Source organism: Impatiens glandulifera, chromosome 3 (assembly GCF_907164915.1).
Source record: "Impatiens glandulifera chromosome 3, dImpGla2.1, whole genome shotgun sequence".
NCBI lineage: Eukaryota > Viridiplantae > Streptophyta > Magnoliopsida > Ericales > Balsaminaceae > Impatiens > Impatiens glandulifera.
In genome coordinates, this window is record NC_061864.1 from 24244995 (window position 1) to 24270984 (window position 25990).

The 25990-nt window shown below is 33.3% G+C and overlaps 3 protein-coding genes across 3 annotated transcripts; 1 reads left to right on the top strand and 2 right to left on the bottom strand.

Moving 5' to 3' along the window:
- Positions 1 to 305: 305 nt before the first annotated feature.
- On the bottom strand, positions 306 to 9443 carry LOC124933089 (DExH-box ATP-dependent RNA helicase DExH3-like). The gene is made up of 19 exons (XM_047473817.1): positions 8857 to 9443; positions 8553 to 8707; positions 8391 to 8478; positions 8047 to 8283; positions 6889 to 6984; positions 6363 to 6551; positions 5843 to 6002; positions 5564 to 5694; positions 4707 to 4874; positions 4345 to 4617; positions 4072 to 4266; positions 3782 to 3985; positions 3620 to 3689; positions 2954 to 3102; positions 2565 to 2873; positions 2416 to 2475; positions 2177 to 2329; positions 1974 to 2084; positions 306 to 1247 (listed from the first exon to the last, which is right to left on the bottom strand). The coding sequence occupies exons 1-19, from the start codon at positions 9316 to 9318 to the stop codon at positions 738 to 740; spliced, it is 3720 nt and encodes a 1239-aa protein (XP_047329773.1). The 5' UTR covers positions 9319 to 9443; the 3' UTR covers positions 306 to 737.
- An 11055-nt stretch (positions 9444 to 20498) lies between these two features.
- On the top strand, positions 20499 to 22300 carry LOC124930711 (T-complex protein 1 subunit delta-like). Its single transcript, XM_047471055.1, has one exon. It carries the CDS (start codon positions 20550 to 20552, stop codon positions 22152 to 22154), a length of 1605 nt encoding a protein of 534 aa, XP_047327011.1. The 5' UTR covers positions 20499 to 20549; the 3' UTR covers positions 22155 to 22300.
- A 1323-nt stretch (positions 22301 to 23623) lies between these two features.
- On the bottom strand, positions 23624 to 25296 carry LOC124930048 (WAT1-related protein At3g18200). The gene is made up of 7 exons (XM_047470416.1): positions 25106 to 25296; positions 24969 to 25031; positions 24775 to 24891; positions 24479 to 24710; positions 24249 to 24407; positions 23902 to 24053; positions 23624 to 23801 (listed from the first exon to the last, which is right to left on the bottom strand). The coding sequence occupies exons 1-7, from the start codon at positions 25294 to 25296 to the stop codon at positions 23624 to 23626; spliced, it is 1092 nt and encodes a 363-aa protein (XP_047326372.1).
- Between the last annotated feature and the right edge of the window lie 694 nt (positions 25297 to 25990).

Consider the following 25990-nt stretch of genomic DNA (forward strand, 5'->3'; position numbering starts at 1 on the left):
CTTATGCAATGCCCATAAATGTCATCTTTAAATTTGAATTGATTTTAAATAATGAAATAGATATGTTGTTTCATATACAGTGTCACACAGAGCATGTTTGAAACTTTTAATTTTATATAACGATTTCTTTTTTATTAAATGGGTTGTCACATATTCGCAAGTTCAGAAAATAGAAGTTATTCACCTTTTAAATGTATTTAAATTGTTCTTAACATAGTTCTTAAAAGACCTAATAATTTTTCGTTATATGGACCAAACATAAAAATAAAAATAAATCCTACATTGAATAATCAATATCTTTCATGTGTCACATCAAACAAAACTATATATTTCATGTGCAATTAATCCTGCTTTACCAAATAATTTTGAGAACAAAAACCCTCTTTGAATCTGTAATAGCATAAAATAAACATGAACTCAGATATATTACAATAACTCAGAAATTCCTTGTGCAATACTAATAGTCAATGTAATATCTAAACGCGCTACCAAAAATATAGAAACAGATATTTGCCTTATAGGTACCCATCTGAGCGTTAAACTGGAATCTTAGGACTCAATCATCAAGGATATTTTTGAGATTTGCCCAAAAGGATCGAAACGCCGGCTCAAAATCAGACCTATAACCTTAATTCCTCGAGGCTTGCAAATAATGGTCATGAAATGATCTTCTGTTATCTTTTTTATATATATATCCACCTATACTGAACTGAGAATTATATATGATCTTGATCAAGTTAGTCCCAATCTTCTTCCATGGACCTGCCCTTACCCGATCGCCTTCTACGCCTTCCAGTTTTATTCAAAAAAGTAGACATATGATCAACAACAGTCACTTGAGGTGCTGATTGAGTTTCACCCAGTAACCACAGTAAAGCTTGAGAAGCAGCATCTTTCTCAGCTTGTTTCTTATTGTTGCATGGCTGACCAACAAAATCAAGCCCACCAAAGAATACAGTTGATCTGAATTTGTTATTTTTCGTTTGTGTAGTTTTGTACGAAGGAGTTCCATGTCCAGCTCGAAGAAGCAATGTTTGTAGCTCGGTTTTGGAATTATCGCCACCACTTGCATCTTTTAATGCTTTTAAACCGGGAAGAAGTGCATCAGATTTACTGCCCTTTTTCAATGGTGCTATGGGCTTACGACCAACCACGAATTTACCCTCACACCGATCCTCTGAAACGAGTAATCTTACTATCGAGAGAAGCTTGTTGTGGCTTTGCATCTCTAACTTGGGATTCAGAAGCTGTGATGGGAATATACAGAACAATATAAACAACAATTTGGATGATCAAACTGACAATATTTTAAATTTTATACAAATCAAATCAAATCAAAAGCAATATCTAGATAGATAGCTTATCAAACATGGATCACAAATTGACTTACCGCTTAATCTAAATTATTAAGATCTTGTTCGATCTTGGGTTATTTGAATAACAAATGGGTTGTTTCAAAATAATCTTATTTATGTAGATTATTGAAATTGGGTTATTCTGGGTAAAAATATTAGTGGTATAAATATATTTTGAAAAAATATATGTTTTTAAAATAAAGGGAATTTGGTATACTGGTTGATGATATGAAAGATGTGATTGATGATGAACACTGCCTAAATGCTTATTTGAATTAAGTCATTTAATGACTGTTACTTAAAATCACTTGGATTATTCAGATTCAGCTCAAATTAAGTTAAAAAATAAAAGATATAAAATTTGGCTTAATTTGATAACTTATGAATTGACTTAACACTGTAACTGAGTAAGAAGATTTATAAAAGGCAACTTTCAGAAAATTAATCAATTTATTTAAGTAAAATAGTCTTTTAAGTACTTTTCTGTCATTAACTGCAAATTTTATCAAATAAAATTACATACGAAGTCCTTCATATTTAAACATTTTTCGTTTAGTTTTAAAAATTTCTTAATTTTCAGTTTTATCAAACAGACCCTTAGTGTTTCGGAATACTTACTTTCATTTGAATAGCTTCGTCAAGCTCTTTCTTCAAACTCACATACGTATTTGACAACCCGGGTGTCATGAAAAATTCCAAATAACCGCCCAACATTTTCAAGTATCCATCCTTATGAAGAGAAAGAACAGTGACACCATTAAGATAAAGAAACTAGATTGCTGAATAGCAGAACATAAGAACTATGCGATGAAGAAACTTACCAAGCCCATACTAGCAACTTTTCCTCCAAATAAGAGAACCACTGAATCCGATACTGCTGTTGAATCTCGGAGAAATACAGAATTTACTTTAATCTTTTCATTGAAGACTAGCCATGGGTATGGAATTTTTTGCGCCTGAGCATTCACAGAATTCTGGAAAAAAGGAGAAGATTCCCACCTTAAATTTGCAGAATTCGCAGTTGTCGCAGAACAAGAGGGTTAGAAGATGAGAAACTTACTGAGTATAGAAGTACTTGACCATCTTCCATTGTTTTCAGTGAAATAGACTTTTCTTTGTTCTGTAATATCATGAATCATTATCAGAAGTGAGCCATAACAGCTAAAAAGAGAAAAAATGACTAAAATGGAAATATGTAAAACAACTAACCATAACGGAACATATGCCAGGGAAAAGACCAGAGCAGATAACAGCCCGTACAAGGTGTTCATCATGACTCCATGTATTGCAAGCTTCAATGTTATTATCAATAAAACCAGCATCTCTAAGAAGATATGAAAACTGCTTTCGAAGAGAATCAATGGCCTTAAGAGTTTGTGCAGAAAGGAAATTTCTCCAACAGAACTCATTGCCAGATCGCTCTTTCTCAGCAACTTTCCACCCCTCATAGGCCCGGACAAGGGCAATATGGTCACTGTAATCATGAGCAGAGAACTTCGCCCTTGCAGATTCCGCAAGCTGCATGTGAGGGCAAAATATTAAGACTGGTAGAAATATTGCACATGAGAAGTGAACGGAAAAGTAAGAAGTGTTCTTACTTCCTTCTTGTCAAAAGGCATCAAGAATGGATCTCTAACGCTTAGACCAGCAACGACTGTCATTATGGGATCAAGGCAGTTGAAAATAGCCCCCAACAATAGCATTTTCCCTAGCTTGGGCTCCACTGGAAGCATTGATAAGTTTTGTCCTGCAGGCAACAAGAACAGTACATGTTCCTTATCTATTGCATATTTTCAAACCAAAATACACATGGATGCAGAAAAATCTGAATCCAAAAACATGTGGATGAGATTATGTTTGTAAATTAAACTTAGACAGATTCAAAAATGTATTGGCTGTTAATCATATGGACCCGAATCCGGATATAGAACATAAATTATAAGTGTTTCCAAATGGGGCACCACTTTTGATGTTGATGCTTTGCCTTTGGAAACTCTGTATTTTGTCAATGTGACAAAATCATGATCCCAATGGAAAATCACCAAAAGTTAAAACTTAAAATGAATTTTTCGTTTAGATATACGATTGTTTTCTTTATGATCCATATTTTTTTCTTCATTTAGTATAAAATTTATTTTTGTATGATACTCCACATGATTTTCTAGATAATTGTGATTCTTTACATGCATAACAATGTAATTTTTCCGGATCATAAAATGTGATAACAAATAGGCCTAGTATTGTGAAATACAAGATCCCCTTACCTAATACAGTCAAATTTTCATCCTCATCCAATGCCCCGATGATTTTTAAGTACTCAACAGCATTTTGAACCTGATAGAAAAGAAAATTCATGGATAAGCAAGCCCCTAAAATATATATACGTGGCACATTGCCTATCCAGTTTAGCATAAGTTGAAACATACAGATAGAGGTTCAGGTGACTGCAAAGCCCTAGATAGGAACTCGGAAATACTCCCCAATTTCAAGCTTTTAATTTGCAAACAAAGGGACTGTAGGGGAGTCCTCAAAAGTTCTGGTAGTTGATAATCAGCAAATGAATCATACACACATCGGGGATAGAGATGGTAACTCTCGCCTGGTTGAACACGACCAGCTCTTCCTCTTCTCTATAAAGAATGGAGAAAACACTGTTATAAAATACTCATTCGATTATAAATACTCACATGATCTCAGTTTAAATTTCGCAATATACCTGTCGTGCAGAAGCCTTTGAAATCCAAGATGGGAGCAAACAAGGGGTATTGTTAAGAGCATCATATGAAGTCTCTTTTGCCTTTCCACAATCAACAACGAAAACCACATCATTAATCGTGATACTTGTTTCCGCCATATTAGTAGCCAATACAATTTTTCTGATCCCCTCTTCAGGTTTATCAAATATCAGCTTCTGAAATAAATAAATAATACTCGACTATGAGAAAGAGAGAATTGAAAAAACTGAATTCGATTTCAGAAAACAGTTGACCTGCTCTGAGCTGGCCATGGAGCCATGACATGCAAGGAGCAACACTCTGCTTGAATCTCCTAGAAGTGGATTAGACTGAAGCTGCTCTTTTAAAGAGTTTATGTCATCCCATCCAGTCATAAATACCAAAACAGCACCAGGTCTCCCTTTCGTAACAATATGACAAAGTACATGCTCGATGAGGTTAAATCCGATTGTATCAGGATTCCAACAAGCTAAAGACTCTTGAGTTCGTAAATTGTAGTTTCTAAAATCAGCAGCTTCAAGCGCTTCCTATTCCAATGGCAGCATTACACATTTAAGAAGAAGACTAGACATAGGATCGAAGTCGAGAAAGGGGTTATGAGACAACATAAATATACCTCTACTGATGAAGCAATTTGGGTCTTCCTCTTTTTGAGAGTTTGCTTTTGCATTCTCCATGATTTATCTTGACCATAATTATCAAGCTGGTTGTATGAAGTCAGCCTATATCCGGTGGTTTCCAAAATGCTCTCAAGGAAATGACTCCTAACAGGATATGTAAATCCCTAGGAGGAGAAAGATTGCATCCACAAATACACAAGAATATAAGGTAAAAAAATTGTTTCCCAAAATATACAATGCATTTTACTATCAATCCGCCAAAGTTCCTCAAAAGTAAAATGGGCAATGAACAATAATTTTAAAATATAAGCTATGGAGAGGAAACCAATTTAACTTGGCCTGATGGATTAGTTGGGCCTTGTTTGATAAAAGTTTATCATTTCATCAACAAAAATACCAAATTACTCTTACTTTATTGTTATAGCATTTTAAATATTCAGTACAAAGCATATTATAGTAATTTAACCCAAATAATCCACTTTTTTTATCAAACAAGTTTTTTTTAAAATGGATTATTTAACAAAAAAGAAAACCTACATCAAATAAGCTCTTGTTAAATCAACATCTTAGATCACTTGCTCAAGAATTGGTATAGACATTGTTTGTATTTACAGAAGTCATCATGCAACAACTCTATTAATACAAACTTTAACCTTTCAGAAAAGAAAGGGGTAACATTTTAAAGTTATATAGGTGGTTTATGCAAAGACAGTCCCATCACCTACTATTTGAAAAAAGAACCAAGATCAATGGGTGGTTTTCAAGAATAATCAAATTTCGGTTTATACTGAAAACAATTCTAGCCAATGCACTCATCTCTTAGATGTGGTTTTTACACCCTAATAATACTCACAGGAATATGGATCATAGGAGCGCCACCAAAGTATGAAGAAAAAAGTTCCGCATTCAATGTTGCGCTCATCAGAATCAATCTTAACTCCGGCTTTCGAGCTAGCAGATCCTTTAGAACGATGATGAGAAAGTCTGGTTGAAAGATACAAGCATCATGATGTTAATTCACTAATCGTTGAATACATCAAAGGAAACTAAACCTAGATATCTGACTTTTTTTAGACTAGTTTTTCTCTTCCAGGAGGAGATTAGCACAAAGCATACATATCTCATCAATTACCTTCATTCATCCCTCGTTCATGTATCTCATCAACAATTACATGAGTTACCCCATCCAATTTTCTGTCAACAAGTAGCCTCCTCAATAATATCCCTGTTGTGCAAAATAGAAGGCGGGTATCCCTTCCTTTCATTCCTTCTAATCGAACTTTATAACCAACCTTAGAAAAAGATAAGAAAATGAATACAGAAATCATCTTTATTTCTAGTGCTCGTTTGATCTTGAGTTTTTGGGTTTTAAAAAAAAAACTCACATCACTCTTCTTTCAATCAACAAATCACTTAATTCATCAACTAAAATACCAAAATACTCTTACTACTTTATAAAATTTAAATTTTAAATACAAAGGGTTATTTTAGTAATTAAATCCAAATTATCTAAAATAGCCCACTTTTTCATCAAAAGAAGATTTGTTCAAATAAACCCATAAAAACCCCAAATAACCCAAGATCAAACAAGCTCCTAATGGCTCTGACAAAATGAACATATTTAAAATGGAACAAAAAAGGGAAAAAAATACCGATTCCCCTAAGCTCTCCCCACGCTCTGCTGCAACTCTCTCGGAAACAGACATAGCGGATATTCTCCTAGGCTGGGTACAAATAATATTACAGAAAGATCCACGACCAGCTTCAATTTCAGATTCTAAGATGTACTGTGGAAGTTGTGTGGTTTTACCACACCCTGTTTCACCTGACACAACCACCACCTGCAAAATTGGGGTACATTTAGCCAACATATTATGGTGAGAAATGTAACTTCTTGATTCATTTGAACTGCGCTAATACAAGATCTTTTAACTTTTTATATGCTTCAACTATTCTTTTAACCAGGGTGTCCAGGGTAACAGAAAGGGAGTATTAGCACACCTCGACTAATCCCCATATAGTTTACATTTCGTGCACCTCAACTTTTTATATAGTTTACATTCCATTCAATAGTCCATATCCTACTACTATATATACCATAACATCACATTTGCTTTATTTAAGTAACCATTACATAAAAAAAATAAAAAGAAGAAACAACAATTTAAAGCATGGCACCTGATTTTGTGAAATAGCACTTAATAGTGTTTCCCTCTCCTTATAGGAAGGAAGAGTTTGACGAAACTGGAACATCTTCTGACCTTCTGGTGATTCCTACAATAAAGATACTCATTAAACAACGTCTAGACAAACAAATGAAATCTATAAGAGCATTTTGTGGACAAGATGGCTTAAAACTGGGTAACACATAACTGGCATTCTATAAATGTGAAAACAATCAACCAACACACATTTAAAGTTGATATTTACTTATAATATCTAGATGCAAAGCCAAACAAAGCCTAAGTTAATTAATAAAATTTTCTCTTATATTCAGAACCTTACATAACCTCCAACAATGGGTATTGGATGCATGACTTAGGCGGTTAAGTGTTTGTTTAAAATAAGTTCATTTGATAAGTGTTACTTAAAAACACTTAATTCTTTTGATTCAGCTCAAATTAAGATAGAATAATACTTAGCTTAATCCGGTAAGCTCTGAACGACTTAAATTGGTATAGTATGAACGAAACACAACTTTAACTCTTAAAATTTAATTAAATGGCTTCACTGCAAGGGTAAAATAGTCTTTAAGTACCTTCTCGACATTAATTTCACATTCTATCAAATCAACTTACATATCAAATGCTTATAATTCAGATTTTTCAATTAGTTAATTCAACATTTATTTTTCATACACATAACTAATTTGGCACTTAAAGTTCAGTATTCAACATTATTACTTAATTTTCAGTTTTATCAAACAAAAGAAAAACTTTCACAACACTAACTTGTAGGCAATAATTCAACTTCACCTTTTAAAGTCTAACTAGGGACCTTAAGAAAGTGTATAATTGTTTTTATGCATAGATTAAAAAGGGCTGGTGAATTATAAGATATTTTGTCCACAGAAGAAAAAGGCCAACCAAATGGCTGCTTGATGACATACATTCAAATGATTGATGCCTAAAATGCGATCAAGATCAAAGTAAAAAAAATACAAAAATTTTGGATCCACAAGCTGTAAGTTTTTAATCATCAAGTTGTTTATAATTTGTAAAAAAGTACAGAAATTTATAAGTTGTTTATCATCGGTAATCTTCTTAATCACCAAGTTATTCAATGCAATTCTGAACAATGACCAACATAAACTTTATGAGGGTATAAAATAATAACCTTCCAAACTTGCTGCTTATCTCGCAGTTGCAAGCTTCTCCTTCTAAGAATCGTATCTGATATGACTCTTTTTTGTGTTGAAGGTTCCTCTTGCTCGTCTACTTCATTCAGACCAGTACCAATTCGGCTGCCTGGAAAGGCATCACCTGAAAATTTCTCCATCTCAGCTTTTTTGCTAGAGATGTACTCTTTAAGATGTGTATCTACCTCCCTTTGCAATCCATTAGGTAAGATAACCTATATTTCAAAAAGATCATTAGATTTATACAACCCTTCTCATTTGAAAATTCAATGGCCAAAATATCTACAATTGACAAACAGAAAATTGCAGCAATAACTAACACCTCTCTTTGAGGGCGTTTATCATCCAGATCAGGTCTGTAATTTGGCAATTGGACCTTGCTGAAAACAACCACTTTTGAATATTGGCGACTGCAAAAAAGAACCAGGGCTAAGAACTAATTTCATAATATGTAATGAATGAAAAAAAATAGACTAGAGAATACCAATATAGACCCATTCTGGTAGCCAAAGCCGAAATTTGATCGAAGTCACGCCTATCTTTCTTTTCTCTAGAAATAACCTCTTGTTCATGTTCACTGCGCATTAGCATCGTAAACTTCCATTTCCACTCTTCTACATTATCCAAGGTCGAAGCACCCTGGGAATAAACACCATTAATAAGTTTCAAAGACTACAACTTTCTGGGAATAAACAACATTAATAAGTTTCAAAGACTAAAACTTTATAAATTTTCAGTAAAATTAACTTGGCATAGCCAAACATAAGTTTAAAGATTCAAGGACAAACCAATTTTTGAGAATCAACTTCTCGGTCAGATTCATCCTCAGATGCATATTCATCATAAGCAAGCCGTCCATACCCAAATTGTTGCTGAAAATGGTTAGGAAAAAGGGTATTTCCCCGTTTCTTGTTCCGAACAGGTGATGAAACAGATGGCAAAGCCGCCGAACAAACGAAAGGGAAAGAAGAAGACCTCCGACCCTTTAGTAGAAATCTCCCAGCACTTGAGGAACAATCAAGACCTTGTTGGGGTTGGAAAGTGGGGAGAAAATGGAGTCGACGGGTGAGCTGCAAAGAGATGTTTGAAGCAGCTATTGATGATTTGGGTTTCCATAAAGAGAGAGTAAGATAAGATGTCCTTGACCAGAGATGGTTGTGAATGGAAATGGAACAAGGCATGGCGTTTGTAAATGGTAGATGTTGTTGTTGGCTCGAATTAAGAAGACGAGAGGTATCTCCGGTGAACATTCATCTACGATGAAGTGTTTGTGGCGGTGGAGAGTTGGGTTTTTGGTGGTTGCCCTGCGATTACTGAGTTTTGAGTTCAACTTTCAAGCTTTGGCCGCCGTCAGTTAGCCTCAAGGGAAAATTGCAATGTGGCTATATATACTCTCAATACTTTCTCATATATATTATTAAATGGTTATCTTTGTTAAGAATAAAAAAAAAATATATGTTATGTATTTAAATTTAGGTTTCAAACTCTTAAAAATAACAAATATGGATATCTCTAAAGAATATATATATATATATATAATGATACTTAATTTTTTAAAATATTTGATTGCCGGGATTTATGTTAATTTGGATATATGTGATTGTAAATGGATATTTGGGTCGGATTGTGGGTTGACCCGCCCATAAACTTAAAACGGTTAAAAATAAAATTAAAAATACTATAGGTATGGTTCAAACTTGCAACCTAACATAAACAAGTACAACATTTTAACCAACTAGGCTAATAACACTTTATATTTTAAATTCAACCCAAAATTTGATAAACGCGTGACATTTTAACAATATAAGTTCAATTTTTTAACTAACTAATCTATATATATAATGATGCTTAATTTTTAAAGTGTTCGGATTGTCGGGTCGAGAGCTGTGGTTAATTTGGATATATGTAAGAGTAAATGGATACTTTGGTCGGATTGTGGGTTAACCCGCCCATAAAAAATTTACCGTAATATTTTTTTCACAGTTTTTTATATTATTACTCGTGCAAATGTACGAGATACATACTAGTTGAAGTAATTCTGCATCTTTATAATTCAAATAATATTTTCTTTTTGTTGGTGGGTTGTTTTTTTTGTTACTTATTATCTTTCGAGTATTTATTAATCAATTTCTTAATGATAAATAAGATTAAATTATTGAATTTAGAGTTGTTCTTTTTTCAATAAATAGTCATTTAAATCTTACATCAATTTAACATTCTATTATTTACATTTTTTTATTTTTACAATATGACTTATGGATTTCACATAGACATCTTAAATTGAGCTGATAAATATTTTTATTTTATTTTTATGTAGAAGTGACTTATATCAAAATAGAAAAACAATATAATATTTTTGTTGGACAAAACTTTCGATATATTTAAACTTAATAAACAATATTAAATGATTGCATCAAAATGCTTTAAAAAAAAGTACAAAAATGAATTTTAATATTTTGCATTATATGGTTTGTCACTTAAAAACATAATTTTTTAAACGAGATAAAATAATTACATCAAAATGTTAAGAAAAAAAAGTTGAGTCTATTCTCCACAATAATTTAGCGAGAAGATTTTTACATTTCTTTTAATCAGATTTAATTTAGCATAGTTTTAAAATACGCGGTACGATTGATCAAGGTTGTTAAAATCTCGAGTTAACTCTTAAAATTTTACGATTTTACGATTTCACATAACGAGTCTGATTTTAAGTAAACTCTTAAATAGGTAAACTCTTATGATTTTAAATTTATGATAATAAGATTTTACGAGTTTATAAATAATTTCGATTTTATAATTCTACTTTTAAAAAAACAAATTTATATTAATTAAATTAAATTTTTAAGTTATTATTTATTTTAATTAATTAATATAATTAATTTTGTAAATATAATTTTTATAGTGTTATTTACTTATTATTATTTTTTAATTAATTTTATATTAAAATATATAATTTTTTAAAATTGGCTAAATCCAAAATCCTAAATTATATATATAAATAATAATAATAATATATAACTATTATTTTTTCAAATTAAACTCTTACGATTTTACTTAAACTCTTGATTTTACAAGTTTACAACTGGATAACGATTTTACACAAAATCTCGATTTTGACAGCTTGCGATTGACGGTGTATAACCAGCAAGTAACTCCAAAAAGTACCCTCGAAACGGCCGGCTTTGGTTCAGCTCTCGTTACTTCATTATAAAAATTTGGGATGTTTTTGTGTTGATTGAGCGGACCAAAATTTTGACTTCAGGCGTAAAACTTGCCTCCAAGAAAGAAAGAAAAGATAGATAGAATATATGTTTTAGCCTTAAATAACTTTTGGCTGTTTTCCTTGATGAATACGTGGAATTACATACATGATTAAATACATAATATAATGATCAATACATATACATACATGAATCAATGTGACCTTTAATATACCCAAGTAAAGTAACTACGGATAAATTAACTCTTATGGTTAATTTTTGTTGTTGATATCAATGATAAGTTTTGTTGTTTAACATCCTCCCGCAAGCAAAATGGGGTGGCACAGACTGTGAACTTGTCACGAAAAAATGAAAAACATTTAGATGAAAGACCTTTAGTAAGGATATCTGCAATCTGATCACGAGTTGAGATGTATTGAATGATAAGTGTCTTATGTGCAACACGTTCACGAACAAAATGAAAATCAATCTCAATGTGTTTGGTACGAGCATGAAAGACAGGGTTTGCAGAGAAAAATGCAACACCAATGTTGTCACACCATATAATATATAGGAGGACGATTCAAAGTGACGTGAAGTTCGCCTAGAAGAGATTAAAGTCAACAAAGTTCAACAGTAGCATGAGCCAGGGCACAATATTCAGACTCTATACTAGAACAAGCAACAGCCTGTTTCTTTTTGGAATTCTAGGAAATGAGATTGTCTCCAAGAAATACACAATAGTCAATGGTGGATCGACGATCATCAGGACATCCGGCCCAATTAGCATCAGAATATGTTGTAAGAGAAAGTTGTGACGATGACCGAATTTGTAAGCCATGATACGGTGTATGCCAAAGATAACGTAATATTCATTTTACAGTTGCCCAATGAGTAGTGATGGGAGAGTGCATAAACTGACACGCTCGATTAACTATAAATGTGAGCTCATGACGTGTGAGAGTAAGATATTAAAAAGCGTCAATAATGCTTCGATAGAGAAGTGGGTCACTCAAGGGTTCACCATCATGTTTGGAAAGAGAAGTCCTAGTGGCAACAAGAGTGTGAAGTGGCTTTGCATCCACCATATTAGCTCTCTTAAGGATTGTGGAAATATAGTTAACTTGACTAAGAAACAAATCGGTAGGAGTTCGAGTAGCTTCAACTCCAAGAAAATAATGAATATCATTCATGTCCTTAATAGGAAATAGTTTAGACAATTTAGATATCGTAGACATAAGATGGGGTGAAGAGTTTCCCGTAAATATAATATCATCCACATAAACTAGTAGATAAGCCAAAATATCGCCTTTGTGATAAATAAAAAGCAATATATCGGATTTGGATTCAATAAATCCAATGGATAATAAATCCCTACATAACGTGGAGTGCCAAGTACGCGGGGCTTGCTTTAGTCCATAAATGACCTTTTGTAGACGACATACATGATGTGGAAAATCAGGATGTATAAATCCAAGCGGTTGAGCCATATAAACTTCTTCAAGTAATGTGTCATGAAGAAAAGCATTACTCACATCAAGTTGGTGGATAGGCCACCGTCGTGTAACAGCGAGTGATATAATGGTTCGGATAGTAGTTGGTTTGACAACCGGACTAAAGGTTTCCTCATAATCAATTCCAGATTGTTGATGAAAACTTTTGCAACAAGCCGTGCTTTGTGTCGTTCAATTGACCCATCAATTTTCCGTTTAAGTTTAAAAACCCATTTGCATCCAACCACATTGTGAGCATGAGTTCGCGGAATAAGAGTCCATGTGTTGTTCTAAAGTAGAGAATTATACTCAAATGTCATGAAATCCCTCTAAACAAGGTCTTTACTAGCCGATGAAACACATGTAGGTTCAACACTAGAGGCAAAGTTGATATTTAAGGAATGAATCTGGTTTTTGGCTTGAGTGACCATGGGATGAATGGAGCATGTAGGGGCACGAACACGTGAAGTACGAGAAAGAGGGTTTCTAGAAATATGTGTGGATTCAACCAATATGGGAGTAGATGAGTTAGGAAAAGATTGAGGTGGGGTAGTGATTGGATTGATTGGATTATTAGGAGGGATATATGTGGTAGGTGTGGTAGGTGTGGTTGGTTGTGGAGTATATAATAACTGTTGAGGTTGTATGTCGAACAGAATATGTGAGGATAAATAGCGATGGTTGTTGAGTTGTGTGAGTAGGTGCCGAAGGTGATATTGTAGAAAATAGAAACATTTGTTCATTGAATGTAACATGTTGAGAGATGTATATACGACTAGTTGGTAGGTGGAGACATTTATAGCCTTTGTGAATCGAGCTATACCCAAGAAAAGTACATCGGGTGGACCGAAAACCCATCTTGTGTTGGTTGTAGGGTCTTATGAGAGGGTAACAGGCACACCCAAAAGTCTTCAAAGAAATATAGTTAGGCACACACCAAAATAATATTTCATATGGAGAGCGATGATCTAGAGAAGGTGATGGTTATCGGTTGATAAGATATGTTGTAGTGAGAGACGCATCATCCCAATATTGAGGAGGTACTGATGCATGTGCCCTTAAGGTGAGGCCGATCTCAGTGATATGTCGTATATGGGTACGAGAGTCAGTGTTGTATACTATGAAGTTTTGTCAATGACCCAAGATTACGATATTCTCCACCCCAATCAGTCTGGAACATTTTTATACTCCGGTTGAATTGGTTTTCAACAAGTGCCTTAAATTTTACAAATATATATAACACATCCGATTTCTTTTGAAGTGGGTATAACCACGTATACCGACTATAATCATTAACAAAAATGACCATATAACGAAAACCATATGTAGAGAAAACAGGAGTCGGTCCTCAAACATCAAAATGAATTAAATCAAGTGGAGAAAAAGTTTTTGATATAGAAATTGGAAAAAGTAATTTATGAGCTTTTCTAATCTGGCATGCTTCACAAATATTAAAGTTCTTGTTTCATAAAATAGGTAACTGCAAATGAGAAATAACATAAGATGTTGTGGCAGTACAAGGGTGTCCAAAATGATGATGCAAAGTAGACGCTGAAGCTCGAGAGGTTGTAAGAGCATGTTTAGGGATTGTTGATGAAGAAATATAGTATAACCCGTCTTTAAGTCTGTCTTGAAGAACTTCCATCTTCGTAGAATGATTATTTACCAAACAGTAGGAATGATGAAATTCAAAGAATACATTATTATCAGTAGTAAATCGAGCAACACTCATCAAATTCTTGACAATTTGTGGAACATGTAAAATATTTCGTAGATGTAGAGTTTGATTTCCACTATTAATAATAGAATTGCCAATGTGAGATATGGATAAAGGGTTACAGTTACTAGATGAAATTCGTTCAGTACCTTGATATGCCGAGTGAGTGTGGAGATTTTCTAAGTCATCCGTAATATGATCAGTAGCACCCGAGTCTAGATACCAAGCAGGATCTGAGATCACTGATGGACTGGTCATCATAGCTGCAGGCGGAGCCGAAGGTTGAAAGTTATGATCAAATCTACGCGACAAGTATTGACAAGATGTCCAATACCATTATAAAGTTGACATTGTTAGTGAGAGCGACAATTATCCGATGAATGTCCCATTCGATCACAATTGGTACATTTCGGACGTTAATTACCACCATTATTATTTCTGCGGCGGTTCCCGTCACGAGAAAATAAATTGTTTCCAAATTGAAGATTATTGTGCCCATAATTCGATCTAGCTCGACTCGAATTATTATTTATGTTGTTGTTGGACCTATTTAAAGGCGTCTCGCTCCAGCATTCACCAGACTCGGACTCAGGTCCATTGGCATAAGAATTTTTAGCCATATAATATTCAGAGGGTCCTGAAATTAATCCCCTTCCTCGCGGCGATAGATTCTCGCGAGAGTTTCTTCCACCTCCTCTATTTCGTCTGAAAGCAAGATTGGCTGAGGTATTGTTGGCAACAGAATGTGCTAGTTTTAGCCGTTGTTCGTGGTTGAGTAGAAGTCCAGTGAGTTCCTCGACACTCACCGGTTCGAAACGGGTTGTTATAGCAACCACTAAGGCCTCGTATTCTGGTCTAAGGTCACTCAAGGTATGAGTGAACAAATCGACTTCAGAAACTCTCTCACCAATTGCTGCAAGCGAATCTGCTATAGATTTTATAGATTGAAGGTATTCATTCATTGATTTATAACATTTCTTTTGAGTCTGGAGTTGTAGTCGCAACTGAACCAAACGAGCTCTAGATTGTGTTGCGAACATTCTTTCAAGTGTAGACCAAAGACGCGAAGAGGTCTTAGATGCATTGCCAACAACTTGAGCAAGAATGGAATCTGATAAGGTAGAGAGGAGCCAACTTATGATTCGCTAATCTTTCACCTCCCATGGTTCAAACTTAGGATTTGCAACGATGGTGGGTTTCTCATCGTCATCGTCAACAACAGCTTCATCGTTCTGTACAGAAGTAATCGTTGCACAAGGGGCTGGGAGGGATTCAATAACAAATCGGAAAAGGCGATTGTCTTTAAGAACTGGTATAACTTGACTTTTCTAGATTACAAAGTTGTGCTAATCAAGCTTAATAGAGATCGATTGAAGAAAGTTAGGAAACAACTGATTTTTGTTTGAATTAATCATAGGATCGAAAAAAGAAATGAGTAGTCCAAGAGATGCTCTGATACAAAGAAAGTAAGAAAAGATAGATAGAATATATGTTTTAGTTGTAAATATGTTTTGGTTGTTTTCCTTGATGAGTACATAGAATTACTTACATGATTAAATACATAATATAATGATCAATACATATACATACATTAATCAATGGCATTTGATATACCCAAGTAAATAACTGTAAATAAATTAACTCTTGTGGTTAATTTCTGTTGTTGATACGGATGATAAGTTTTGTTGTTTAACACGCCATTAGATCCGTCTGCATTTCTTTCTCTTCGTTTACCCGATCTCCATTTCATTTTTTTCCATACAATTGTTGTGGAGGGATAATAAAATATGACGCTATTGTGGTGGGTATTATTGCCTAGGATAACTTCTGTAATTATTGTTATAATTTGATGTCATAAAGTCATGTAATTATTTGAAATGTTATTAATTTAATTGATAAATTATTGAGTTTAATTATAATGTATTTAATTATTTTTGTAAATGATTATATATATATATAATTTATGTATCAATATATTTAAATTTACTTTAAAAAAAGGAAAATTAATTCAGTGGTCAAACCGAAATTGCTAAAAAAAGTTGGGTTGATGACCGAAACGATTTTCATAACAACGCCGTTTAGTTCAAGGTACTTAGAATATGTTAACAGCAAACAAATAACTTATTTTATTATATAATCTAAAAAATCAATAGTCAAATCTAATAAAAGGTGAGCTTATGAAATAACTAATTACAAAAAATATTTATTATAGATAAAATATAAAATATTTCTTGGATTGGTTTACAAGGATAAAAGTTACTATTAAATTTCTATTTTAATTTTTTTTTTTAAATGAGACAACGAATTAAGTATCCACTTAACCAATTAACCGGCGAACTTGTCGTCACTAGATCTGTCTGCATTACTTTCTCTTCGTTTACCGGATCTGCATTTCACTTCTTTTTTTTCTTCTTTTTTTTTTTCATACAATTGATGTAGAGGATGTAGAGGGATAATAAAATATCACGTTATTGTGGTTGGTATTATTGTCTAGGACAATTTCTATAATTATTGTTGTGATTTGATGTCATAAAGTCATGTAATTATTTAAAATGTTATTAATTTAATTAATAAATTATTGAATTTAATTATTATTTTTGTATAACCAAATGATTATACATATAATTTATGCACTAATATATTTAAATTTACTTTTAAAAAAAGAAAATTAATCCGGTATAACAAGTGTTTCAACCGATTGGACCGATAAAACCAAAATTCCTAAAAAAAAAAGTCGAGTTGATAACCGAAATGGTTTTCATAACAACGCCATTTAGTTCCATTTAGTTCAAGGTACTTAAAATATGTTAACAACAAACAAATAACTTATCTTATTTTATAATCTAAAAAATCAATAGTCAAATCTAATAAAAGGTGAGCCTATGGAATAATTAATTCTAACAACTATTTATTATAGATAAAATATAAAATATTACTTGGATTGGTTTATAAGGATAAAAGTTACTATTAAATTTCTATTTTAATTTTTTTTTTTAAATCGGACAACGAATTAAGTATCCATTTAACCAATTAACCGGCGAACTTGTCGTCACTAGATCCGTCTGCATTTCTTCCTCTTCGTTTACCCGATCTGCATTTCACTTCTTTTTTTCTTCTTTTTTTCCATACAATTCATGTAGAGGGATAATAAAATATTATTGTGGTTGGTATTATTGCCTAGGACAATTTCTATAATTATTGTTGTGATTTGATCTCATAAAGTCATGTAATTATTTGAAATGTTATTAATTTAATTAATAAATTATTGAGTTTAATTATTATTTTTGTATAACCAAATGATTATATATATAATTTATGCACTAATATATTTAAATTTACTTAAAAAAAGGAAAATTAATCCGGTATAACAAGTATTTCAACCGATTGGACCGATAAAACCGAAATTCCTCAAAAAAAAGTCGAATTGATAACCGAAATGGTTTTCATAACAACGCCATTTAGTTCAAGGTACTTAGAATATGTTAACAACAAACAAATCACTTATCTTATTTTATAATCTAAAAAATCAATAGTCAAATCTAATAAAAGGTGAGCTTATGGAATAATTAATTCTAACAAATATTTATTATAGATAAAATATAAAATATTACTTGGATTGTTTATAAGGATAAAAGTTATTATTAAATTTCTATTTTAATTTTTTTTTTAAATAAATGGGAAAACAAATTAATTATCTATTTAACCAATTAACTGGCGAACTTGTCGTCACTAGATCCGTCTGCATTTCTTTCTCTTCGTTTATCCGATCTGCATTTCACTTCTTTTTTTCTTTTTTTTTCCATACAATTGATGTAGAGGGATAATAAAATATCACGTTATTGTGGTTGGTATTATTACCTAGGACAATCTATATATATATAATGATGCTTAATTTTTAAAGTGTCCGGATTGCCGGGTCAAGAGCTGTGGTTAATTTGGATACTTGGGTCGGATTGTGGGTTTACCAGTTTTTAAATTTAAAACGGTTAAAAATAAAATTAAAAATGCTAGAGGTATGTTTCGAACTTGCAACCTAACAAAACAAATACAACTCTTTAACCAACTAGGCTACAAAGACTTTATATTTTAAATTCAACACCAAATTTGATAAACGCAGGACGTTTTAACATTAATATAAGTTCAACTTTTTAACTAACTAATCTATATATATATAATGATGCTTAATTTTTAAAATGTCCGGATTGCCGGGTCGAGAGCTGTGGTTAATTTGGATACTTGGGTCGGATTGTGGGTTTACCCGTTTTTAAATTTAAAACGGTTAAAAATAAAATTAAAAATGCTAGAGGTATGTTTCGAACTTGCAACCTAACAAAACAAGTACAACTCTTTAACCAACTAGGCTACAAAGACTTTATATTTTAAATTCAACACCAAATTTGATAAACGCGGGACGTTTTAACATTAATATAAGTTCAACTTTTTAACTAACTAATCTATATATATATAATGATGCTTAATTTTTAAAGTGTCCGGATTGCCGGGTCGAGAGCTGTGGTTAATTTGGATACTTGGGTCGGATTGTGGGTTTACCCGTTTTTAAATTTAAAACGGTTAAAAATAAAATTAAAAATGCTAGAGGTATGTTTCGAACTTGAACTCTTTAACCAACTAGGCTACAAAGACTTTATATATTAAATTCAAACACCAAATTTGATTAATGCGGGACGTTTTAATATTAATATAAGTTCAACTTTTTAACTAACTAATATATAATAAAGTTGAGTAAATGGATACTTGGGTCGGATTATGTGTTGACCCACCCATAAATTTAAAACGGTTAAAAATAAAATTAAAAATGTTATCCGTAATTTTTTTCACGGTTTTTTATATTATTACTCGTGCAAATGCACGGGCTAAATGCTAGTTTCTATAATTATTGTTGTGATTTGATGTCATAAAGTCATGTAAATATTTGAAATGTTATTAATTTAATTAATAAATTATTGAGTTTAATTATTATTTTTGTATAACCAAATGATTATACATATAACTTATGCACTAATATATTTAAATTTACTTTTAAAAAAAGAAAATTAATCCGGTATAACAAGTGTTTCAACCGACTGGACCGATAAAACCGAAATTTCTCAAAAAAAAAAGTCGAGTTGATAACCGAAATGGTTTTCATAACAACGCCAATTAGTTCAAGGTACTTAGAATATGTTGACAACAAACAAATAACTTATCTTATTTTATAATCTAATAAAAGGTGAGCTTATGGAATAACTAATTCTAACAAATATTTATTACTTGGATTGGTTTATAAGGATAAAAGTTACTATTAATTTTTTTTTTTAATTTTTTTTTTAAAAATGGAACAACGAACTAAGTATCCACTTAACCAATTAACCGACAAGAACTTGTCGCCTAAGGAATTTAGAATTAGTATCAACTTCTTATTGCCGCTAGACTAGAAGAGGAGATTTTTATTTAAAACGTCATCATCTGTGCTATGTGTTATCGAGTTGTGTTCCTTTATTAAGGCAACCCTCCCGGCTCTCCTCTCATATGGAGGAAAAAATGATAATATTTATAAAAAAATTATTACTATTTTGCCCCTCTCAATGAGAGGGAGGGACCAAATAAACAGAAAGTGTTCCCGTAATAGAGAATCTAGGTTATACTAGCTTCATATATATAATTTTTTTATATAAAAAACTACTATAAACCATATCATGGTTGGATTTGAGTTTCATATCCTTTCTATCCCGAGATCTGATCTATTATTTTTTCATCACCCATATTTAATCCCGAACCTAATTTAAAATACTTGAATCTAACCATCGGTATCCACGAATATCGGACATAACATCACCTAATTTATTAGTTATAAATATTTATATATATATATAATATATATATATATATATATTTTTTTTTAGTAATGACAATATTCAAAAAAATGGGCCGAGCCCAAACTATAATTCCCGCTTCCATTATAAAGTGTAGGGTTTTTTTGTTTGATTTACACGCAATTTCCTGATCTCAGGTCCATTTCTCGCTCTTTCTCTTTCTCTTTCTCTTTCAAGGACGTTAGATCTTCTTCATTCATGGCAACTGCAGCGGTTCAAGCGCCTCGTGCATCCAAGACCGAGAGCTATGTCGACAACAAGCGCAAAGAAGATATACGTCAAGCCAACATCATCGCTGCCCGTGCCGTTGCTGATGCTGTTCGAACAAGCCTCGGTCCCAAAGGTATGGACAAGATGATCTCCATGGCTTCCGGTGAGGTCATAATTACCAACGATGGTGCCACCATTCTCAACAGAATGGAGGTTCTTCAGCCAGCAGCCAAGATGTTAGTCGAGCTTTCCAAATCGCAGGACATTGTCGCTGGAGATGGGACCACCACCGTTGTTGTTATTGCTGGTGCTCTTCTCAAGCAATGTCTTGTCCTTCTCAATACCGGCATTCACCCCACTGTTATCTCTGATTCCCTTCATAAGGTCTCCGTGAAGGCGGTTGAGATCCTTACTGCCATGGCCGTCCCGGTTGAGCTCTCTGATCGCGATTCTCTTGTGAAATCTGCTAGCACTTCGCTTAATAGTAAGGTTGTTAGTCAGTATTCTACTCTCCTCGCTCCTCTAGCTGTGGATTCAGTTCTCTCTGTAGTTGATCCTGCGAAACCTGATCTCGTGGATCTTAGAGATGTTAAGATTGTTAAGAAGCTGGGAGGGACTGTAGACGACACTCAGCTTGTTAAGGGTTTGGTTTTCGACAAAAAGGTTAGTCACGCTGCTGGTGGTCCGACTCGAGTTGAGAATGCAAAAATCGCTGTAATTCAGTTTCAGATATCTCCTCCTAAGACTGACATAGAACAGTCTATTGTAGTTTCTGACTATTCTCAAATGGATAGGATTCTGAAAGAAGAGAGGAACTATATCCTCAGCATGATCAAGAAGATCAAGGCGACTGGGTGTAATGTGCTGCTGATCCAGAAGAGTATCCTGAGGGATGCAGTGACTGATCTGTCTTTGCATTATCTTGCGAAAGCTAAGATTTTGGTCATTAAGGATGTCGAGCGTGATGACATTGAGTTCATTACCAAGACATTGAACTGTTTGCCAATTGCCAATATTGAGCATTTCCGTGCTGAAAAGATGGGTTATGCTGATTTGGTTGAGGAATCCTCACTGGGTGATGGTAATAAGATTGTAAAGATTACTGGGATTAAAGACATGGGGATGACTGCAACAGTTCTTGTCCGTGGCTCAAATCAACTTGTTCTAGATGAAGCAGAGAGGAGCTTGCACGATGCTTTGTGTGTTGTGAGGTGTTTAGTTAATAAGAAGTTTCTGATTGCCGGAGGTGGTGCCCCAGAGATTGAGCTTTCAAGGCAGTTAGGTGCATGGGCCAAGGTTCTTAAGGGTATGGAGAGTTTTTGTGTGCGGTCATTTGCAGAAGCACTTGAAGTTGTCCCCTATACATTATCTGAGAATGCTGGTTTGAATCCAATTTCTATTGTTACTGAACTTAGAAACAGACATGCTCAAGGTGAGATCAATGCTGGAATTAACGTGAGGAAAGGGCAAATCACGAATATCCTAGAGGAGAATGTGGTTCAGCCACTGCTAGTCAGCACAAGTGCAATCACATTGGCAACAGAATGCGTGAGGATGATTTTGAAGATTGACGATATTGTCACGGTTAGGTAATTTTTTATTGTTTGCCTGAATTGATTATTTGCACTTCTCATATCGACTTGTTTTCATTCTTGTGAAACTTTAGTTGGACATTTGGTGTCAAATGAATGTAGAAACTTTTGAGGCAAATCTGAATTGATTTATTAGTGTTTTCTTGATCTTTCCCACTCAAAAGTATTTGTGTGATCCTATAATGTTAGTATTTATTGATTCATTAGATTAGTTTGAAACGATTCTCATATTTGGTTGATGGGTTCATTGGGATTTATGCTATGTATTACATTTATCCTTGTATGTATCTTTATTTATTTACTCTTCTGGTTAATTAGTGATTGCTAGTTTTTCTTTCTTTCTAATTCCTTTGATCTTGAGTTGTTAAAGAAGCATCCTAAGGTTAGTATGCACAAGAACTGGCTAGCTGTTATATAGTATTAAATAGGAAAAAGAAAACTGGTTATTGCTTAACGAGCTGGTCACAATATAGTTATTTGGAACTCAAATCTTCTATATGAGTTGGTTCTCCTATGCTTTTTTAAAAGTGAGATCATTGATATTTGATAATCAACGCGAAAGTCGAATCGATAGTGGGGGAAATCCTCCAAACCATAACAGTACACGAGTCATGACATCGGTTGGAAAACACAAAAATCTCAAAGTAAAGTAAAACCACAAAACACTAAAATTGCCAAATCTAGGTTATAAAAAACAACTTGAAGCTCAATGTTCTCTGCGACAAGAAAATGATCCAACTTTGACCCTTTCCTCCCATCATAGTAGTTGATGCCTCTAGATAATCTTTGTTTTTCCTTGAAGAGCTTAGATTCCTTTCTTTTCGTGCTTTTTTGAATCTCAAATGTAATTTCTCTTATCTGTTGATGGATTCCACATCATCGATTCTTCTAAAGGTTGAACCAAGGTTAATAATCTCCATAGTACACATGTGACTCCTACACGATTTGGATTGAGCCCTTGGTTGCTTCTCATATATTTGAGAAACAAAATTCTCATCTAGGAATTAATCTTGACTAGTTAGTTGTAGACTTAAGAAAAAGAACATGTTTCAGTTTATAAGAAGTTGTTAGCCACTTAAACACAGATTTGTATCTTGATTCGGATCTGGTTAAGGAATTGCCATCGATTTTCTTAACATAGATCAAAATACGTTTGATATGATCATATGAAATGTGTAGTTAGTTGAGGTATACCGAAAATTACACAAGCCTTCGGTTAACCTTGGGTGCCTTTTTTAGGCATATTTAGACCGAACCAACTTCAGATAAACCACGTTATCAAACATAATTTCCTCAGTATCCACACCAGTCAATACGTTATTGAATTGTTTCCATTTCATTTTATAAATGCTGAGAAATTTATCTCAACAGGATATTTTCTTCGAAGATGTACCATAAAACAGAAATGAAATGAGAAAGCATTTAAGTTCTGTTAGCAAACAAGTCAAACAAGTCTGTACACTACAAATTTTACGGCATGTCTGAAACTGTGACTGAACCTTCTTTGTCTTGTTCAATTCCATGAAAGATAAGATGCTTTGTTAGCGTCTCTTCTTCTTCCTCATCTCGCCTTTCCTGCTTCTGCTCTTCGGTCTTTCCCCACAATACAAAGTAAAGACCGAGTGTAATCATCAACGCACCAATAATCCTGTCTCGAAAATAAGCCAGTGGTTAGTCAGATCACTCTGTTTATTCTTTTGGCATTTCTTTCTTAATTTACAGCAAATGTATGGCATTATCATTATTACCCTCCAGAATACAACTGATCTCCAAGGATTGCAAAAGCCATGATGGCAACAAGAACCGTCTGCACTGGTTGAAAGATGGCAACATACACTGGACCTCCTTTCTGTATACACCATGTTTGTAGAGCTATTACTATCCCTGATGCCACCACTCCCTGAAAGAGAATCATAAAAACTTCATTTTAAAACGCTATTCTGTTTGGAATAGAATTGCTCTTCTGGGTCAAATCCAAATACGCCTAAAAGAAGGCACGAGCGATAGAATTGCTCTTTATGTATGGTTGGATCCAGATCTAGTTATAAAAGTGATTATAATCTGTAAGTGGAGATGGGTGTATAAAGATCATTACTCCATATAAGATTGTGAAGACTTCTTCTCCTGATATAATTATCCAATGCTGAGGATCTCTCTCAGTGAAGGATGCAATTACCAACAATTGCATCAATCCAAAAAAGAGAGTAAACGATGTTAGCGAAAGCTTTGCTGGATACTTCTTCAAAACCGGAGCCTGCAAAAAACATTCAGAAACTTTAGCCGTTTTTCAAACTAATGGCAAACAAAATTTCATTGAATACTAACCTGGAATACAAACCAACCCGCCCACGACAAGCAGTGACAAAGTAGGTAAACACATCCCCATGTCCAGCTTTGTACTTCGTCCATTAATGGCGCCTGCCCTTGATCATGATGATGATCGAGATGAAGAGGAGGGCCTTTGTATAATGTAATGACTGTGGCTCCTCCTACACTTACAATTGTACCCAATATTTTAGCCAATCCTTCTCTCCTTCTTAGATTAACTTGCTCCAACCTGACCATAATGCATAATTGGTTAGATCATTTGAATAAAAGTAAGGAAGTATGAGAAATTTTACCTCATAGCTGAAGCCATTACAAATGTAATTGCTGGGACTAAGTTTTGGATAGCAGATGCAATTGTTGCATTTGCATAATACAATCCCAAGATGTAAAACACTTGGTTTGCAGTAATCCTAAAAGACCAAAAATAATTAAAATTCAATAAGAAAAAGACAAGCCATTTGAGTATTAGTGACATATTTTCACTTACCCAATTAAACCCAAGAAGAAAAATTGGAGGAGAAGAGAGAAAGTAAGAGGGGGTCTCTCTTTTCTGAAATAAAAAATACAACATTATTAGAGTTTCAAACAATGGGTTTTTTTCAAAAAAAAAAAAAAAAAACTTACTTTTCCAAGAAATAAGCAAAAGGGCATAGCATGATTAAGGCAATAATATTTCTATAAATTGGGTAGACAATTTTGCTAACACCAATATTAAGTGCAACTCTTGAAACAATATGGAAACCAGCAAAGCATAATTGCAAGACAAGCAATGCAAATAGAAGCTTCATCTTTTCTCCTTTCTGTTCTTTTGCCATTTTTTTTTTCTTTTAAAATCTTCTCACTTAGATCTTTGATGGGTTTGGTTTTCTCTTATCACTGAGATTGTGTTTAATGTTTATAAAGGGTTTTGATGATACTAAAATAGTGATTAATGTGAAATGATTTGATGCATGAGGGTGGCAAACTGCTTCATAACCATATGCATCATATAATCATGACAGATATATTTTATTTGTTTTGATATGTTTTCTGTACTGTATCTTTAATATATTATATTATTTGTCTGGTTTCTAAATTAAGTTGACTTTGAAATTGAAATTATGATCTTGTCTGGGAGACAAAGTTTGGGCTTCTCATGTTGCAGTTTAACATGTATTCATAGAAAATAAGCCAATTTGCACAACTAACCCCAAAGATATATTTTTATACATATATATGTAGACAATTTTGTTTTTGTTTTGACAATAACTTTTGGTTTAAAGAAGAAAAAACAAAGAGATTTAGATTATATTATCAAACAAAACGTCACATCAAATTGAGAGTTATGTTTTCAATATTGCTCAAATTAATTCATTTTGATTGCGGGTTCACTAGAAAATGGTGGTGTTCTCGCCTCTCTTTTTGGGGGTAGAAGACAAAATGAGAAGTAACTATCGAGTGAGCAATAATTTTGTCACATTGTTTAAGGATTTATCGGTGCTATTTTATTTTTTTTAATTGTGGAACTTC

What these genes read in the sequence shown, in the direction of transcription:
- LOC124933089 (XM_047473817.1), bottom strand. Translation starts at nt 9,318, where the DNA reads ATGTTCACCGGAGATACCTCTCGTCTTCTTAATTCGAGCCAACAACAA. An exon ending in AAATTGCTTCATCAGTAGAG is followed by an intron (nt 4,618 to 4,706) that starts GTATATTTATGT and finishes CCATTGGAATAG; the next exon opens with GAAGCGCTTGAAGCTGCTGA. An exon ending in TGCCTTTTGACAAGAAGGAA is followed by an intron (nt 2,874 to 2,953) that starts GTAAGAACACTT and finishes CCTCACATGCAG; the next exon opens with CTTGCGGAATCTGCAAGGGC.
- LOC124930048 (XM_047470416.1), bottom strand. Translation starts at nt 25,296, where the DNA reads ATGGCAAAAGAACAGAAAGGAGAAAAGATGAAGCTTCTATTTGCATTG. An exon ending in TTTGCTTATTTCTTGGAAAA is followed by an intron (nt 25,032 to 25,105) that starts GTAAGTTTTTTT and finishes TTTTTATTTCAG; the next exon opens with AAAAGAGAGACCCCCTCTTA. An exon ending in GTAATGGCTTCAGCTATGAG is followed by an intron (nt 24,711 to 24,774) that starts GTAAAATTTCTC and finishes CATTATGGTCAG; the next exon opens with GTTGGAGCAAGTTAATCTAA.
- LOC124930711 (XM_047471055.1), top strand. Translation starts at nt 20,550, where the DNA reads ATGGCAACTGCAGCGGTTCAAGCGCCTCGTGCATCCAAGACCGAGAGC.